Source organism: Plectropomus leopardus, chromosome 7 (assembly GCF_026936395.1).
Source record: "Plectropomus leopardus strain MGB_pleo_1.0 chromosome 7, ASM2693639v1, whole genome shotgun sequence".
Lineage (NCBI taxonomy): Eukaryota > Metazoa > Chordata > Actinopteri > Perciformes > Serranidae > Plectropomus > Plectropomus leopardus.
Genome location: NC_142182.1, coordinates 34,055,953 through 34,074,291, shown reverse-complemented (window position 1 = coordinate 34,074,291; position 18,339 = coordinate 34,055,953). Strand labels below are relative to the sequence as shown.

Sequence of the window (18,339 nt, the reverse complement as noted above, 5' to 3'; positions counted from 1 at the left end):
AAATTTTAGTTCAATTTCATTTTTATAAATCACAATTTGCTTCAGAGGGATTTAGGCCATGTTTAGACAAGAAAGGTCAAACTAAAAGTCTTTCCTTTGTGCTTCTAAAAAACATCAACATACATATGATAATCCTGTTAGAATGATCCTTGTGTACACTGATCCACCAAAACAACTGAAAATGCTGTTGTATGTGTGCCAGGCCGGTATTTGGCGGTGTAACTTTGTAATGTAACATCATAGAAATACATCACGTGTGTGAAGTGCCGCCGTGATGTCACCGCTCTCACAGGATCTGCGCATTGCCAGTTTACACGGTGACAGAAGGGGTGGCGTTTTCAAAAGATTACACTCTAGAACTTTGTTTCTGAGGTTTGCGTTTTCAAGCCTCCAAAACACAGATCGTGTGAACAAATAGCCAAACCGCAATAAAAGTTTAACATTTCATGCAAAAACTGTTGCCGTGTAAATGGCCCCTTTCAACATATGACACCCTCCGTCCTTAGACCCTCACAGCAAATAAGCCCCCCACCCTCCCTCTCAAAACTCCCTTTAAAGGGAAAAAATGGAATAAAGTAACAACTGAGGAGTGATCCCTCTCCCAGGTGTGCAACAGATGTTGCGTGTACAGAACAGATCAACATAATAAAATGACAGTAGAAAATCCATCCCACAGAGCAGAATTTGAAGTCTTAACAAAAGCTGAAAAATTTAATTTTGTTATATTTCACAGGTGTTTTTGATACTCTGCCAACCTTCCTGTATTCATGTGTATTACAGATTACAGCGTGTGTGTGTGTGTGTGGTGTGTGTGTGTGTGTGTGTGTGTGTGTGTGTGTGTGTGTGTGTGTGTGTGTGTGTGTGCACGTGTGTGCATGTGTGTGTGTTTGGACTGGGAATAGAGTGGCCAGAGGGAGGCAGTAGCACAAATCTAACTCCAGGAAAAAGAGAAAAGGAGACAGGCGAGGCTTCCTCTCCTCAGTCTTGCAGACATGTCGTAGCGACTCTCACTTTTTTTTCACCCTGTATTTATCTCCATTGCGGTGACAGACTCCTTACACTGATTGAGAAACATGGCCTTGCTCCTGCATCTTCATTTATTTGCTCGCAGCTTGTATCGAGTTTCTCTCGTCAGGGATCTCCACTCACATAGTAATAGCACAGCCAATCTGTTTTCAAGGAACCAGATGATTTAGACTCTTCTGCGCTGCCTTAGAAAAACAGAGTGCAGAGTTACACTGAAATTGTATCAGTCACTGAGACTCAAACCCAAAGTTCTAAAGCAAGAGTTTGTAGATTTCTTGCCTTTGTGCATTTGAAATGCCTCTCTTAAAAGCAGCCTGGTGTATGTTTGGAACAATATGCTAACAGCATTATTAATCCCAATAATGCTCTCCATGTTCACACAGCAACATGACAGCTTTTACCTCTGTAAAGCATCTGCTTTACCTCTAAATGACTTCAGATCCCGCTTCTGAGTGCTAGAATACTAATGCATAGGCTCTGTGAGTTGAGGTATTTTCAGTTAATCAAACATGAGATTTATGGTCCTTAATAGTGCTGTACATTGCCAATTTAGGAGAATAATATGTCCCAGTTGCTGTCTAATTTTGCTTGGCAACAGGCGCACTCCTGTGGAATCGCCCGGGGCAGTGTGAGTTGTCTCTGCATAGCTCAGTGTTCCATGCTCAGTGGCTGTTTGAAGGTATTTCATCACATTGTTGCCTTGATTCAGCTCTGTGGGGATTTGTTAGTTGCACTCATGTGGGAAGTGCATCCAGTACATTGTTAAGCTCAGGCTGATAATGAAGATCAGCCAGCCAGAGTCCCCTGAGCTACGCGGGGAGAGATAGTCTAGTGAGACGCGCAGCACAGACATAGCGGAGCAGGACGAGCACACACAGCAATGCACACAGACGCAGAGGAATCATCAGCACAAAGCATACAATGCTGAACCGTGCTGTAGCGTATTAGAGGAAAAAACACAGTACAGTAGCGTATACAGTGTATTTAGATTATTATCAAATATGTTACACTGTTGTTCTTACTAAACATAATTCCAAGTTTGTAAAATTGCTGTTATTATGTTTAAAATGGAAGTTGAGCAACATTGCAATCATTTTAATGCTGTGGCTTTTTTGGTTGTGATTGAAATTGACAACGCAGGGCCCCACTCAGCGCTTCTTTCTGCTCAAAGTTATTTGATTCTCAGCATGGCACTAGAACTTGTTGTTTCCTCTTTTCCCACAGCAACATTGAACGCTTAAATTGACACAATCTTTTCCCCCTTTCTGTACTGTAGGTTATGTTTCATCTTACTCTATTTGTCTGTCCCACAAAAAGAGTATTCTTTTTGGATGTTTTGGTATAATCTATAATAGACTGCAATTTTTTTTTCTGAAATAGGTCAGTGTAATCACAACAGTGAGGGATGGACAGTCAGTGTAAAAGGGAAATCAATAGAGCTATCTATTTGTCGTAAACCAGGCCAGCATGATTTTTCTCCATTTTTTCCTCCACTGCCATACTTTTTCCCCCCTCCAACACAATATGGCAGGTCCTCATTTTTCAGTAAAAGCATTATGTCTGCCATTTTGTAAAATTGCAAATGGCCTTTGTACATGCACTTTCTTTGCATACGTTTCTGTGAGTATGGACGCTTCTTTTTATCACCTCCTGGGGGCCCAGGGTGTTTTATAAGGAGGAGAATGCTAAGCGGAACTGTAGGGGTGCACGACAGCTTTTTTTGTGTGTGTGTGGGGGAGCTCTGCTTTTGTTGGCTCCTAATCTGGTTCTTCTCTTGGTTTCGGCTCTTTCAGAGAATTTGAGCTGGAGCGAGGAGAGGCCTCGTCAGCTTTTCCTCACCCTTTTCCCTTTTGTGTCTCACTGAGAACTGAAAGGCCCTGTCTTGAAGTGGTGTCAGACCAGAAAACAAGAGTAAGTGACATGTGACAAGGACACAATGCTTGGCTGGGCCAGCCAAAGTGAGTGGCCCCCATCTGCTGCGGCCGATTTCTCTTCTGCCGGCTGTCTGCCACCTCAGGTGAGAGGGGGGCCGGGGACTGTGGGCCGTGCCGAGATGGCGGCGTCTGCCAGGCGAAGCAGTTGGCGTGGCTGGGAGGGCACGGCCGGCGTCGCGCTCGCCGCGACGCACCATCGGCCAGCTTTTGCACAAGTGCAGGTTATCCGTCACTCATCAGGTTTCCGATGCCTCATCACTTTCCCATGGCGAACACACATTCAGCACAGGACAAGAGTGTCAGCATGTAATGAAAGGTTTGATTCATGGAGGGCGACAGAGGCGGAGGTCATGGAGCTCCTCCAGATATGATCCTGACTGATGCTGATGGGGACGCTTTAAGATGGGGGCCATAATTAAATGTCCTTGTGCCATCATCAAGTTCCTCAGTCGCGGCATAGACTGTCCTCTCGTGCTCAGAGCTTATCACTCTGACCAGCGCGTATCTGATATTGATGCTCCTCCATTCTCACTGAAGTGCACTTTGAGACAAATTATTCTAAACTGAAGTGGAGCAAAAAAAAAGTGTTGTACAAAGTATTGTCAGAGATATCCCATTATAGATTTTTTTAGGATGTGCAAAATCTGATGCAATATCGTGCATGAATAAAGGCGGGTAAAATTAACATATGTAATTTCATTCCTGAATTATTCAGAGGAATGTTGTTGAATAAACCATGCAGTGAGTAAGACGTCCAATATAATATAATCATGTTGAAGATATCTTGCGAGCGCCATCTCAAAATCAATAATAATCCTCACAAAGGGAAAGAAATAGACAAAACACAACAAAATCGAGTGTTTGCATACCGAGCATCAAATCTCTATTGGAAGTGGATTAGATAAATTTGAAGTGAGGATCACATCTTGCCGACAAATAATGTCATTCTGCTCGGAAACTAAAAAAAAAAAATAGAGAGAGAAAAAAAGTTACATCGACAGGGAAGAAAGCAGAAGTGCTCACAAAAGCTTTCGGTGATATTATACATTGACATTTGTGCTGATCGCATTGTGCACATTTTGTTGAATCTGCTTTATTAGAGAAATGCTGTTTTTTCCCCCGTTGCTATTAATTTGTGTTTCTGTGGGTGTGCAGTGCGGGGAACAGAGAGATGTGGTTAACCCATTGTGAAGTTAGCCGTCATCATTAAGATTCTACAGATAACAGGCATGCGGATTTCTACTGCTCAGCATTATAGGATCCCAGACATCAAAGGCAGGTTTTCATTCTACTGTGTCTGCGGCAGGCTGAAGACGGAGAGAGAGAGAGAGAGAGAGAGAGAAAATAAAAAAAACACAGGAAAGGAGACATGGAGTCAGGAAAATAAGATTGTGGAGAAGAGAGGAGAGCATGTATACCTGCGCTCAGTCAGGTGACACCGTGCTCTCTAATGTGTTTGCTGCCACCGAGGGGTCCCTTCTGCATAGTTAGCTCCTTGCTAAATTGGCGTCCTCTCTGATTAAGTGGCGCGGTCCTTAATAACGCTGTGGTTGACTGCAGGTTGGTTCACTTTAAAGATCAAGTTCATTTCTCACTGCGGTCATTAAAGTGCAGGTCTGCGTAATTCAAATCAATTCACTTATGTTTCTTTTTTTTTCTCCTCTTTTTTTATTGTCAGCTCCCTTTTCATGTAGCCTCCTTTTATATCCAACCAATGCAAAGGTGCTGTCAATAGTGTTTTTCTTTGTGCAAATCTTGTATTTCCTCTTTTATTACACAGATATTACAATGAAGTTTCCCCCTTTAATTCAGATTACTTTCTTTTCCAGCGTGGTGCCATTATGATTTTGCCATTACATCAGCGTGAGCTCCTCTACAGTGAGAGTATTGAATGTACAAGAGAGAGAAATATGCTGTTCTCCAGTATTGTGCTGGATTACAGAATCAAGGTCGACTCACAAGACACAGAGCAGCATTATCCCTTAATCCTGTGTTTTGGTTTCAAATAGCCTTTTTACACCTAATCTTCACAAGTAAAATGACAAACATGAATACTGAGGTAGGTATTTAAATGTGCATTACCTGCAACGTTAAGGTCAAAGGCTTACGCTGACTTAAAGTGGCTCTATATTTTGTGAAAGAACACGCGATCATGTGTTTGCCACTTATTTTGTTGCGGTTGCGTTACAGAAGACGAGGGAGTCTTGTGATGAAATTTCCCCAGGCGCTTTCAGATGGATCAGTCTGGGAACTTTTCATCCAAACTATGAGTCATTTGTTTGTTTTTCTTTTCTTTTTTTTCTTTTTTGCTTTTCCAGTCTGTAACATTTTGAATGAAGATACTATCCTCTCCTTGCCTTAGCCTCTCACCAATTTTCACTTGGCCTGTTGTGCTTGGGAAACTGGGGGAGGCAGGTTTCCATTAACCCCTTAAATTGCAGACGGCTAGTGTGGTGGCTGCAATAGAATCTGTTTTGAACATCCATCGCCATGCTTCTAGGAATGTTATTCGCATAGGAGAAGTTGCAGAACATCACTTAATGGTAATGCGGTTGTCTTGCAGTTGTGTTTTATCGACATTTTTTACTAGTTTAAAAACATAGTGCTCAATAAGAGAATAAAAGGCATCAAATCAAATGTATAAAAGTATAAGGTTCTAATTATCATGTTAAGCGATATGCTTGCGTGACATCGCAAGAGTAGTCGCCTACCATCACTCAGTGGAAACACAGTCATCTCACAATGGTGTTGTATTGAAATTTCAAAAATATTGCTTAAGTTTAGCACAAATCTGTGATGAAAACCAGCCCACTGAGTCAACAGATAGAGCGAGTACTCAGGTTCAGCAGCGAGGCAGTGTCTCCCCTTGACCAGGCTGGTCTCAGTGTGTCCGTCAGGCTCAGCTGTGGCAGAGCTGGAGGAAACTTAAAGGTGCTGTGAAAGACTAAAAGTGGGCCAGCCGCTGCTGCCTCCTGTTGACCTACCTTGTTCAGAGGGTCCAGGTACAGACTGATGACAGGACTCCTCCTCAGCGGACCACATTACTAATGTGTGAGGGTGCAAGAGGAGCACACCCAGTGATGAATCACTCCCCTGCACCCATGGCATCCTCATAAGTCAAGAGTAAAAGTGTTGAGAGTGCGCTCAGTAAAAGAGCTCCTTCGTCCCGTCCACCACAGAGAAACTCCATCCAGGCCCGACGGAAGAGGGGGAAGGGGGAAGGCTAAGTGGCGCTCACCGCGCATAGCCTGAAGATCTCCCTCAATCTTGAGGAGAGCATTCGTCCCTCCAGTGGGTCACTTGTTTTTTGTAAAGCTCATAGAACTCAGGAAAAGTTACTTTCATGCATGAACAGAGCTGCTTTTTAATAAATGAGAGTAATCTACATTGAGTTGATCCGGAGCGCCTCACCGGACCAACTGCATTACCTGAAGTCACAGAGAGAACATTAAATATGTGTTAGTTTAAGCTAAAGCAGTTTTCTTCGGAGGGTTTCTGCGCTGTGCAGTCGCAGGGAAAAGCTCTGCCTCATTACTCATGATGGTGTTTCAATAGAGAGAATAATGGTGAAATTGTTCAGCCTAAAAGCAGAGGAAATACTGAGTAATTCAGAGGTTTTAAAATAGATTTAAAAAAAAATAATTAAGTTTTCATCACAAAAAGAAATGTATACAAACTATCATGAGATTTGTATACATGTATACAAACCACACAACTTGCATGCCCAATCCAAAACAAAAAAGCCAGACTGGACAGAAATATAGCCATGTTTAGCTTATTGCATTAAAAAAGGAAAAAAGTGGTAATTTTCAGATTGTTTGAACAGCGTGTACAGAACGGTGTGTACACATACAGTACAGTAAGTAAAAAGATTAGTAATAATTACAAGATAAAAAAAAACAAATAAAATGAAAAAAAAGAATATACAAATGAATAAATAAATTCCCAATGAGTTCAGTGGAATAAAGGAATCCATAAATAAAATTAAGTTAAGTTTGATTATCAAATATAAATAAAAACAATAAACGGATTAAAAAAAAATAACATTTACAGAGAATTTAAAAGACAAATTGCAGATAGAATAAAAGATTTTGAATGGCGGTTAGTCATACACGCAGGTAAAAAATAACGAGGCCCTGACAGCAACAAAAATAAAAGCACCTGCAAGAACCTGACCAGAAGAAGTTAAAATACTCGTTGCTTTCTGTAGGATTTGTCGATTGCAAAAAGCGGTCAAGTCCCTTTGCGATATTCGGGTGGTAAGAGTAACAAAACTTCTGTACATCATGTGGCAATGCAACCGAACAGCCGAACAGGGAAATTAAGTTCAATGTGTATTTCACAAATTTTACAGTACCATGAGAATATATCTGGCAAAAAAGGACAATACCAAAAGATATGATCCAGAGTACCTTTTGCAGTCACAGATGTCCCACACGTGATGCATTATAGTAACCCTGAATCGTCATCACTTTTCTTGAGCTGCATTCACACGCATGCTGCAAGTTTTTAAACTGTGATCTGTGAGAATATTTGTTTAATTTCTCTCAGAAACATGGGGAAGTAGGCAATGAGCAACTTGGCAAGAAATGTCCTGCTGTTGCAAGATTTTTTTTTTCATTTGTTTGTATGTTTGTTTTATTTTGTTGTTTTTTTTCAGGTAATTTCCTACTTTTTTTAAAAAAACATTCCCATTTTGTTTGTATGTTTGTTTTGGCTTTTCCAGATAATTTTCTTGTACTTTTTTCAAATTTCTTAGTTATTTCTAATTTCTTCTATCCATGTTTTTGGAGGAAATTAAGCCAGTTAGCCTAGATTTTAAAGGGCTAATCTTTTCTGTAGCATAATGTAATGTATGTTTGACCTTGAACTAAATAAGCAAATATTTTTAAAATTGAAAATAACTTTATTGAAGAAAACATTGTACACTGCAGTTCGTTTCTATTTTCTTCTTTTCTTCTCGCCCAAAGCCAGAAGGTTAACTATTTTAGTTTACACGCCTACTTCCCCCCAGAGCTGATGTCGGGCTATATTGGTGATGTTGGGGGAGTGTGTAAGTTTGACGCTGGGTAATACATCACACACTCCGGGGGGTCTCCCTGGTATGCTCCTCAATAATGAAGTTCATTCGTTAACTTCTCCCTCAAAGGCCAAGTTCCCCTGCTGCCCTTTTCAACAGCCATCGCAACTCTTACTCCACTCACCCGACCAACAGGAGGAAAAAAAAACACATCATCATGCTTTTCCCCTTGACAGGCTCAGTGGTTGCCTTTGCAGGGCGTGAAGAATAAGCAGGTCCATTACCAATCCCTCATGCCTGGTTATAGCCATAATTATCACAGGGAAAATGACCTGCTCTGTTTGGTTTGCCGTGGAGGGGCTGCGCCTTCCTAATCACCTCCTCCTTCCCTCCTGTCGTCCTCATGCCATGGAGATGGAGCTGGTTTTGGGGGAGTCTTGCCAGTTCATTAGAATTCACAGGGTTCCACCTCCCTGCCTAGCCAGGCTAAGCCTCTCACACAGGCTGCCATGCCTGCGATAATCTCCCCTCCTCGTTCCCTTTCGCTCCCTCTCTCTCTATCCTTCCCTATCCCTTTCCTTTCTGTCCCCAAGGGCAGCTTCGCACAAAGGAGATGCAGTGCAATTCATTGTTAAATCTGATTTCTATTGATCTATTGAAAAAAATGCTTCCGTGAGATATACGCCAGCACTCCGGCGGCGCTGATGATCCCTCCTTACCACTGCCTTTTCATCTGATAAAGCAAATAAATAAACTGATTCATTCCAGTCACTTAAATGACAACCTTTGTCGAGTGCGCGAGCTAAGCGCATATTTTTCCAAGGCTGCATCAGTCAGTTGAACATCCAGTTTCAGTGGGCAGACTGTAAACACTTTTCTTGCTCCTCAGGTGCCCAAAGAAACACAGACAGAGACAGTCCGGCATTTCACTTAGTTTGAATGTAGCAGAGAAACAGCAGCAAACTGCCACTAAACAAAACGGCAGCTAAAAAGTGGCCGAGGGCATTTGATGTGTTTCAACAAGCGCTTGTTCTATTATTCACAGCCTCTTGTTGCCACCTCACTCATTACTGCGAGGGGTCATTTATTGTAGAGCGTACACACAAGCTTGCCTTAACTCTTTAGATCCTGGATCGTCACCAGATTTGTGACGTTGCTTTCAGATGCCTTTCTCAAGCATTTAAACCTCCAGAACCTGGAAAATTGGTTTGATTTCTTTTGAAAGCACAAGAAAAAGCCAATGAGCAACTTGGCAAGGAATGTTCAACAAATTTGCATAAAAATGTGTAAAAAGTGACAAGAAAATTAGTTGAAAATTAGCTGTGGGGAGATAGTTGGATATTACCAAAAAATCTCCCGAAAACTATGTATAGAATTGATATAGTTTTATATTTAAAATTATGTTACAGAGAAAACATATCTATATATTAATCCTTTTATTTTTAGCATGTTCTCAATGTCATATTCTTGTTTCTTTTCTTCTTTTGTTTTTCAGCAGATTTGGTTTAATTTCTTTTGAAAAGATGGGAATAAAAGGCAGTCAGTCACCGAAAACTCCCACAAATTCCATAAAAATAGTAAAAGGTGATGAGAATATGACCTGAAAATTAGCTTAAAAAACAGTGTGATATTATTTTTTATGTTTATTAGCAGTACATCATGTAAGCATTTTTTCGGGTTGTTTTCCTGTGACCTTTTACTAATTTCTTCCTTCCTTTTATTCCATTTTTAGGACTCTTGTTTTGGTGCTCATTGTCTTCTTCCCATGTTTTTGAGATAAATCAAGCCAATTTGCTCAGGTTTCAAAGGGTTAAATGATGTGAAGTGTGCAGTCCGTGCAGGGCCAACTGGCCTTGCAACCATGGTGACACGTGTTTTGTTTTTTTTTCTTTGACAAAAGCATTTGATTGAATTGATTTGGAAATACCACCGGCTCTTATTTTTGTGTTTGTTCAAAGAAAGGTTTAAATTCGCTCTATAAATAACTGTGGCAGTTAAACAAGAGGCTATAGCCTTGTCAACCATTCAGTATAAGTGTTGTGTTGTTGATTCGGATTACATGACAGTTGACAGGTGTACACTTCACCTGTATAGGAATGATATGCTTTCATATTTCTATCTTTTGACCCTGCTGTTCTATAAATATTGTGCTTGTGTGTGCGTGTATTGAGTGACAAAAGAGAGTGGAGTGTAGTAATAGTGCTGAGCTGGCCCCGAGGTTGCTATGCATATAAAGGATAAAGGGTGCTGTGTATAGTCACTAACGTAGAGTCATGTGATCAGTTGAGATTGTAAAAAAAGCACGAGACTTACCTGCAGCTGCCACCTAGACTGCAGACTGCTCTGCTCCATGGAAAATCCATTAGCCGTAATGAGTTAACAGTATTTCCTGTAGCTACACATTATAGCATAAAGCCACACACAGCAGCCGCATGTATGTTTATTAAACTCTTTTATTTAAACTTGCCTTTAAATGCAAGTCTCCGTGGTGCTCTGGACACAGCCCGATAGTGTCCTCTATTTTCACTGAAATAGATATTCCCTTTGTTGTCTGTGTGATTTATTGAAGTCTTCCCACAAGTGGAAGCCCCCAGGAAATTGCCTGGAATGGCCCTAAATTGGTTTATGATTGTGTGGTGTGGGCCGGTGCTGTTATGGTTCTAATATTATGCCCTCCTCTCCTTGGCATCTATATTAAATTGATCTGTATTGTTTTCATGGAGTGCCTGTTGGAGCTTGTTAATTCTACCGCTGCTTCAGGGCTGCTGCTGCTGCTCCAAACACCCAGGTGGTGATGGGATAGAAAGCCTCAGCTCGCTAAAATACCTCACGACTCAACCAAAATAAGGAAGTCCGTAGCTGTTTGTGTTGTGGGGGTCAAAGGCTGCAACGACATGCGGACTGTGGCGAGTCCAGGGTTGTAAGAGTTAACATGGATCAGCTGCATCGTGAGTCTGTGCGTGGAATGGCTACTGACAGACTGCTAATGAGGCCATTATCAGCTGTGGTCCTCTCCTCTCCTCCAGGGGCACCAGTGGATGCTCTGCACCTCATCTCAATTGAATTCCATTCCACAGGGCTTGTTTACAGTAAATACATTTGCTTGAATTAATCCAAGTGGAGTGCAAGATGTAAGACTGGGCGAGCCAACACTTTTTTTTGTGCTGATTTCAGAGGCCCTTCATTTTAATCTTCGAACTCCAAGAAAATTGGTGCAGTTAAAAAAAAAAATGGATAAAAGGCAACAAATTAGAAGAAATTTAGAAAATTATGTTTAAAAAGCTAGGAGAAAAATGAAAATGCAAGGAAAACTGTATATAATTTATAATTATCATATTTACATATTTAAAGTTATGTTACAAAATTTTATGATTTTGTATCATCTTCTAAATGTTTTTTAACTTTATTTTTATTTTCCTCTTTCTTTTTTAAACTAATTTTCACCTAATTTACTCGTACTTTTTTTATAAATTGGGTGTCATTTGTTTTTAATAATAATAATAATAATAATAATAATAATAATAATAATAATAATAATAATAATAATAATAATAATAATAAACTTTATTTAAGACAACAAGATTAGATGATCAAAAGACAGGCAGTGATAATAACAAGATTTTTAAGTCAGTAAAAAGTAAAAGTACAGAGACCAGTAAGTGTAGTAAAAATAAGAGAGTTAATATGAATTTATAATTACAAGATTCACATGAATTAAAAGCCAGACTAAATAGATTTTTTCAGCTGTCAAGCTGTCAGCTGTTAAAGAATGCTCACAGAGCCTGCTTCTCTTATAGCTTTTGGAGGGGTACTCCGTAATTTTGGAGCATAGTTAACAAAAAAGGGGCTATTTTCTTTGTGTGTATAACTGTGTATAATTATGTTTTTGCATTGCTCATTGCCTTCTTCCAGTGTTTTTGAAAGAAATCAAGCCATTTTGTACAGGTTTCAAACGGTTAAATTCACAAAAGTGCTGTGCCTGATTCAACTCACTGTACCAAAACCTCAGCCCGGTTATACCCGGTTATAAAGAAATAAACTGAAATTATTCTACTGATGGCTTTGCATCAGCAACCACTATATTATTACGCTCGGACATTTGACCATCACAGCATTTGTTGCTTAATCGATTCCCTAACGAACGAGTATTAGCAGGGTATTGGCATGCTGTCACTGGTAATGTGGAGCAGTCAAGGGAGAGTGTGATCAAGAGCAAATGAAGCAGCTTTGCTGGAAACGTTCCTCCGTCGGGAGTTCTGGGCTTTTAAGAACAATTATATACAATTGGAAGCAGTATATTAGTTTTAGAGCTGAAAGTGTACAACAACATCAAGATTGGTTTTTTTTTTTTGCTTTATGTAGAAAAATATATATTTTTTACTTACCTCATGTGATGTCTGGATATGCAGATAATTAAAGAGATGACTGGAGTTTTGTTTGTGGTGAGTAATGGAAAAAAAAGATTCTTGGGGCATCTTATTGCATAATTAGATGGCAACAGTAGAGAGATGACAGGAAATGAGGGGACAGAGAGATGAGGTTTGACGTGCAACAAAGATCCCCGGACAGTTTTTGACCACAGAAGAGGTTTCATGCTTTAAATCCTAGATCAACACCAGTTTTGCTTCTTTCAGACACCTTTTGAAGCAGTTAGACTCTCTGAAACATGAGCAAATTTGATTTAATTTCTTTTGAAAATGTTGGAGAAAAAAACATGGGGAAGAAAGGCAATGAGCATCTTGGCACAAAATTTCCTACAAGTTGCATAAAAATAGTAAAAGGTGACAAGAAAATGACCTGAAAATTAGCTTTTTAAAAAAACTGCGGGAGAATCATTAAATAACTTACCAAAAAATTAGGGACAAACATCAAGAGAACAATATTTATATTTATTCAAAATACATATTCAAAATTAGGTTAGAGTAAAAATTTATATATTTGTTTGTTATTTTATTTTAGCACATCTTCAGTCATTTCTGGGGGGTTTTAAATTCTTTCACTTTTTTTGCTTATTTTCAGGGAATTTTCTTGTAACTTTTTAGTAATTACTTGCTGAGTTTTAGGTCATTACTAGTTAAGTTACTTATTGAACTTCTTTGAAGTTTTTGGAAGAAATAGGGATAGAAATAAGGATAGGGATTTGGGCTGATATTTGGACACATGTAAGCTTTAATGTTACATGGTTAGCTCATTGTAACCTGGAGCGACATCACTTTTCTTGTGCTGCTTTTAGACGCCTTTCACAGGTATTTAAACCTTTGAACTCGGAGCAGATTGGTGCTTTTTTTTTCACATGGAGAAAACATTTTTGAGCATTTTTTCCAGCTCATTTCCGTTATTATTATTATTGTTGTTGTTGTTGTTGTTGTTGTTGTTGTTGTTGTTGTTGTTGTTATAAGCAGCTGTGGCTCAGAGGTAGAGTGGGTCATTCACTAATCAGAATGTCAGCGGTTTGATCCCCAGCTCCTCCAGTCAACATGTTGATGCATCCTTGAATAAGATACTGAACCCCAAAGTGCTCCTGATGCTTCACCATTGGAGTGTGAGTACATATAAATAGTTACTGAGTGGCAGGTGGCACCATGTATGGTAGCCTCAGCCACCAATGTGTGAATGTGTGTGTGAATGGGTGAATGTGACTCGTAGTGTGAAAGTGTTTTGAATGGTTCGGAGACTAGAAAAACACTTTACTAATTTCTTGCTATTTTTGGGTCATTTCTTCTTTTGTTGCTCATAGCCTTTTCCCCGTGTTTTTGAAAGAAATAAAGCCAATTTGCTCAAGTTTTAAAGGGTTAACAGGCAAATACATGACAATGCATCTCAGGTGATGTGAAGTAACGCAAAATTGATCAAATGAGCAGTGTGACAGATTACTTTCTACAGGGAGTAATTTAAAAAAAAGATGTCAAAATTACTTTTTTAAAAAAGTAATGATTAATGGGTAATACATAACTTTTTTATTATGACGGTTAGATTTGGACAGTGGAGATCTCGTTAGACCTGTACTGTAGTTCTCTGAAGAATTCAGTGAAAGGCTGAGGTCTTTAGATGCAAGAAAAGATTCTTCTGAGATCTTCACTTATTCACCACGTAGATTGTAAGCAGACAAAACATGCGCTCCTTCCAACTCTTTCTCGACGCTTAGATGGTAATATGGATGTTATCCTCTTCTCAGATGCTCTGGGATAACCAGCTGACAGACTCCTGCTACAGCATCATGTTTTTTGATTCCTCCCTTAGCTGTGTGTTGAGCCACAGTGTGCAGTTTCTGAGAGACGACCACAGATAGTGGCAGTTAGACATGTTCCTGCGTGGGCCTCGGCCCTGACTCATCTGGTGAACTTTATAGAGCTTGTGGGGAGACGCCAACGTTGAAATGAGACGAGCGCTCTGTGTCTGACATCACATTGTTTACCGGGGCCTGTCTGCGTGTTGTTTGCACCCCGAGCACGCTCCATTTGATGCTATCAGCCTCTGAATGATATTTTGTTCATTAGACGGTGTGCAATAAGAGACCAGTGTTGACACAACGTGAGTTAATGTGTTTAGTGTCTCTAATGGATCATAGAGGTCCTAATGAAACATTGTCATGGGAAGATTTATGTTGCAAGCTGCTGAGTCCTCATTTCCATTCCACACCTTTATTCAATGAACAGTATAAGGCACCAAGTGTGTGAAACAGGAATAAATAAGGAATCAGAATTTCTCTGACAGTCAGATTGTTGATGTGAAATTCTCGCCATGTGGAAGCGCCAGAACTCTGTGGCAAAGATACTGTAATGTTATTTATATCAAACCGCTGTAGAGAATGCAAAATGAGCCTCTAAAATATCCAAATTTGAAATATAGCTGCTGTAAAAAAAAAAACACTTTTTCCTTTTATTTTTTAGATTTCAAATATTGCAGCGCCTGAAACCGGAGCCGCGTGATGTTTGTCTTGAGACGAGATGATACGAGCGCCAGCTTATTCATGGAAATGCCAAATGCAACGTGGTTATTGGCCAAGGCTGGATTGCACTAAAACCAGAATATTGTATCAGAGAGAGGCAGCTGGTTAGGAGTCAGAACAGATTATCATATGAGAGAGGATGAGCGAGGAGAGGGGGAGGCGAGAGAGAGAGACGGAGAGAGAGAGGGAGAGAGGTAGGGACTGGAATGGGAAGCAGGGGGCGAGAGCGAGGGTGCACAGGAGGGAGAGAAGGAGAAATGATAGTGAGAAGAAACTCATCGCCCGGTCGCTGTGGGGTGGAAGGGATCATCCAAACCTTTACGTCGCTATCTCCCCTTCTTCACCTGTCAGAAAGAGTGTGTGAGAGCTGTTGGAGTGTGTGTGTGTGTGTGTGTGTGTGTGTGTGTGTGTGTGTGTGTGTGAGAGAGAGAGAGAGAGAGAGAGAGAGAGAGAGGGGCATGCGGGTCCTCTGAGAGGTCAGGAGAAGAAGCTGAGGCTCCACTCATCTTCTCTCTGTGCAGGGCCCACCGCTGCTTGCAGACATCTGGCCTCACACTGATCACTCATATCTACAGACAGGGAGGAGGAGACGAGCGGGGCGCTTCCATCTGAGCCACAGAAAAATTCCCCCCATCCTCTGCACTCTCCTTCTTTCAAACTTACTCTCTTTTTTGTTTCCTATTTTTCTCCTGGTTTCCTATTCTCTAATCCCCGTCTAGCCTTTTTGTCCTTTTTTTCTTATCCTTTACATTGCACCATTTTTTTTAAAGGCAAGAAGGGACAGAGCATGAAAAACTCCTGTCTGCTAGAACCCCTCCTGACTTTATCCTTGCACTAAAAAGATAAGACAGAGGAGATAGCGAGAGTGTGCTGTGTCTAGCAAGCCGGTGTACAAGGCTCTGACTGCAATCAGTGGGAAGAGGGCCAGCTTCCCTGCCTGAGCTCTCAGCGCCCCTACTGGCTGCATGCTGTGCCAATCAAAGGCTAGTGGGTGGGGAGCAGTCAGACATGAACACTGATGTCACAGTCACATGGATTCTGGTGTGGTCATGCTCGGAGGCTGAGAGACAGAGCTGTGCTGGCCAGCTGCTGCTGAGACAGCAGTGGAGGGCTTTGCGCTGGTGATAGCTGTTCTCTTATGGACTCGAAGCTTAATGATGTATTTTGTGATTTCAGCTATGAAAGGTAAGAGCAAAAAAAAAAATGCATGCTGATCCTGCACCCTGAGTAACAAGTAGGGAAGTGCGGCTCCGCTATTCATAGCCTGCCAACTCTTTGCATTTCATTTGCAAGGCATGAGTGTGACAGAAAGAGAGAGAGAGAGAGAAAGAGAGAGAGAGGGAGGGAGAAATACAGTAATATAGTGCTTCTGAATTCATGCAAGTGGATTTAGCTTTTGTTGTTTTTCTTTTAATGCATGAACATATTTTTTTATGCAGAAAAAGGAAATGAGCTAGAATGATCTAACTTGTAAAAATGTATTTTTGCTTTGAATTTTAATATTTTTGCTGTGTTTTCTCGCTGCTGGTGTTGTTTGGGGGGGCTGTGGAAACCTCGGCCGGTGTAATCTTTGCACGTCTCTGACAAGAAGAGCTCCAGAGCAGAAGTTTTTTTGGCAAAGATGTGAGGTAGCATGCAGCGAGGTGGGGGCAAAGGGTCGCAGAAGGGTGGTTGGGGGGTGGGGGGGGTTCTTGTCGCTATTCCTTTCTGCCCCCTTCTTAATCCTGTTGTTCCAGTTCGGAGGATGTGTCTGTTCCGCGGGAAAGATGTGCGTGGCAGTGTTGAACGTGGGTCGCAGACGAGCGACAAGGCACTGGCGCGCCTGGCAGACTGTGATTCTTTGAGTTGATACTGGTGCATGTGTGTGTGTGTATCTGTGTGTAAGAGTGTGTTGTGTTCCACTGACCTATTTTTTGGGTAGTCGAGTTTACATGTGTGGCCATGAGAGCAGGACTGGGTCCTCCCAGTCGCTGTGATGTTGATCTAGTATGCTTAATCCAGCTCTTCCACCCCCTCCATCATACAGGCATACATGCGCACACACACATCCGGGCAGACGGATACTGAAAGTGCAGTCAGACATACAGTGCAGCGCACACTTCCCTTATGCATGCTTGCACACGCGCACATAATCATGCTTTTCACGCATATGAATACACTCTTATAGAATTGTGAACAGCCAAGCATATGTGCTCATGTGCACTCATGATACATCAAATATAATAACCACAGTGAGCCACATGCATTCTGTGTTCAATGAAACATATCAGTGTTTGATATGCTGCTTTTTTGTCTTTCCATTTGTCCAGAATTAGATTTAAATTTGTGAGTTTTTTTTAAATCATATTACAGCAAAATATACATATTAATGTGTAAAAATATAATAAATATGTGAAAAATAATCATGTAATGTATATATTACTTTCAATATCAATAATACTGATAACAACGCATACATCTTATTTATTTTGTGTTTTCATGTATTGTTGTGCGATCTAGATGCAGTTATCTTTCTCTTTGTGTGAGACTGGCAACTCTGACCATAGCGTTAATTCCCTTTTTTATTTTTATCCATGAGTGTGTGAGAATTCATTACTGAAGTGAGGCTCAAATTCAGTTGTGAAATTGAGATGGAAAGCAGTCCTGTAACTTATTTTCATGAGACGCATATGAAAAACGCCCTTTGACCTAATGTCCTTTCTATGCAATTTGCAGTGAGGGCTTCTTGAAATGACATATTTTTGTCAGAATTGAGTGCTCTGTATCTTTGACGACATTTTTTAAAATTGTGGCTTATACTCAACATTATATGGTATATTTCTTCTTCTCTTGATATGGTGTAGTTTTTCTTTTCCATTTGATAAAATTGACAATTAGATGTATGATTAGAGATGAGCCATGCTGAAATTTTCTGTATTTGTCATCAAATACAAATTAACGTGTGTAGTAGCCAATGTCTGCCTGTCTTTCTTTCTGCTTCGAGCTCTGTCCTACCCCTTCATTGGCACTCTCAGTTTGATAGGAGCTGCTGGTGTCATGATAGGACACTGTGACAATGTCAGAAATTAAATTAAAATGTGAACAAGCTGTATAATTGGAAACTCATTTAAACGGCAGTAGTAATTTCTTCCTGAAAATGGTCAGTGAAATGGATGAACAGAACAATGACTCGCTGCCTTTTCATGCACTTCCTTATTGTTATGTTAATATCTTTCGCACTGCACACGTGCCTTTTTTTTTGGTGATTTTTTTTTATATATATATTTGTTTTTTAAACCATGCACTCCAAAATAATGCTAATATATTAAACCAAACATCTCCATGTTGTCTCTGTGGCTTTGTGTCTACCCTCTACCCTCCTCTCCCTCTCCATTCAGCCTCTCTACCACACCACTGCCTCTCAAGTACCT

At 40.6% G+C, this 18,339-nt stretch overlaps 1 protein-coding gene across 2 annotated transcripts in view; it reads left to right on the top strand.

The window, feature by feature from the left end:
- The window catches only part of roraa (RAR-related orphan receptor A, paralog a), a 251,931-nt gene that overhangs the window by 171,217 nt on the left and 62,375 nt on the right, over positions 1 to 18,339 (top strand). The window contains exon 1 of one of the 2 annotated variants that reach the window (XM_042495633.2): positions 15,813 to 16,114. The exons of the other annotated variant lie outside the window; for it this stretch is intronic. Coding sequence (XP_042351567.1) covers positions 16,084 to 16,114 — 31 coding nt within the window. The 5' untranslated portion in view covers positions 15,813 to 16,083. Of the gene's footprint in view, positions 1 to 15,812; positions 16,115 to 18,339 lie in introns of those variants that run through there. 2 annotated transcript variants of the gene reach the window in all.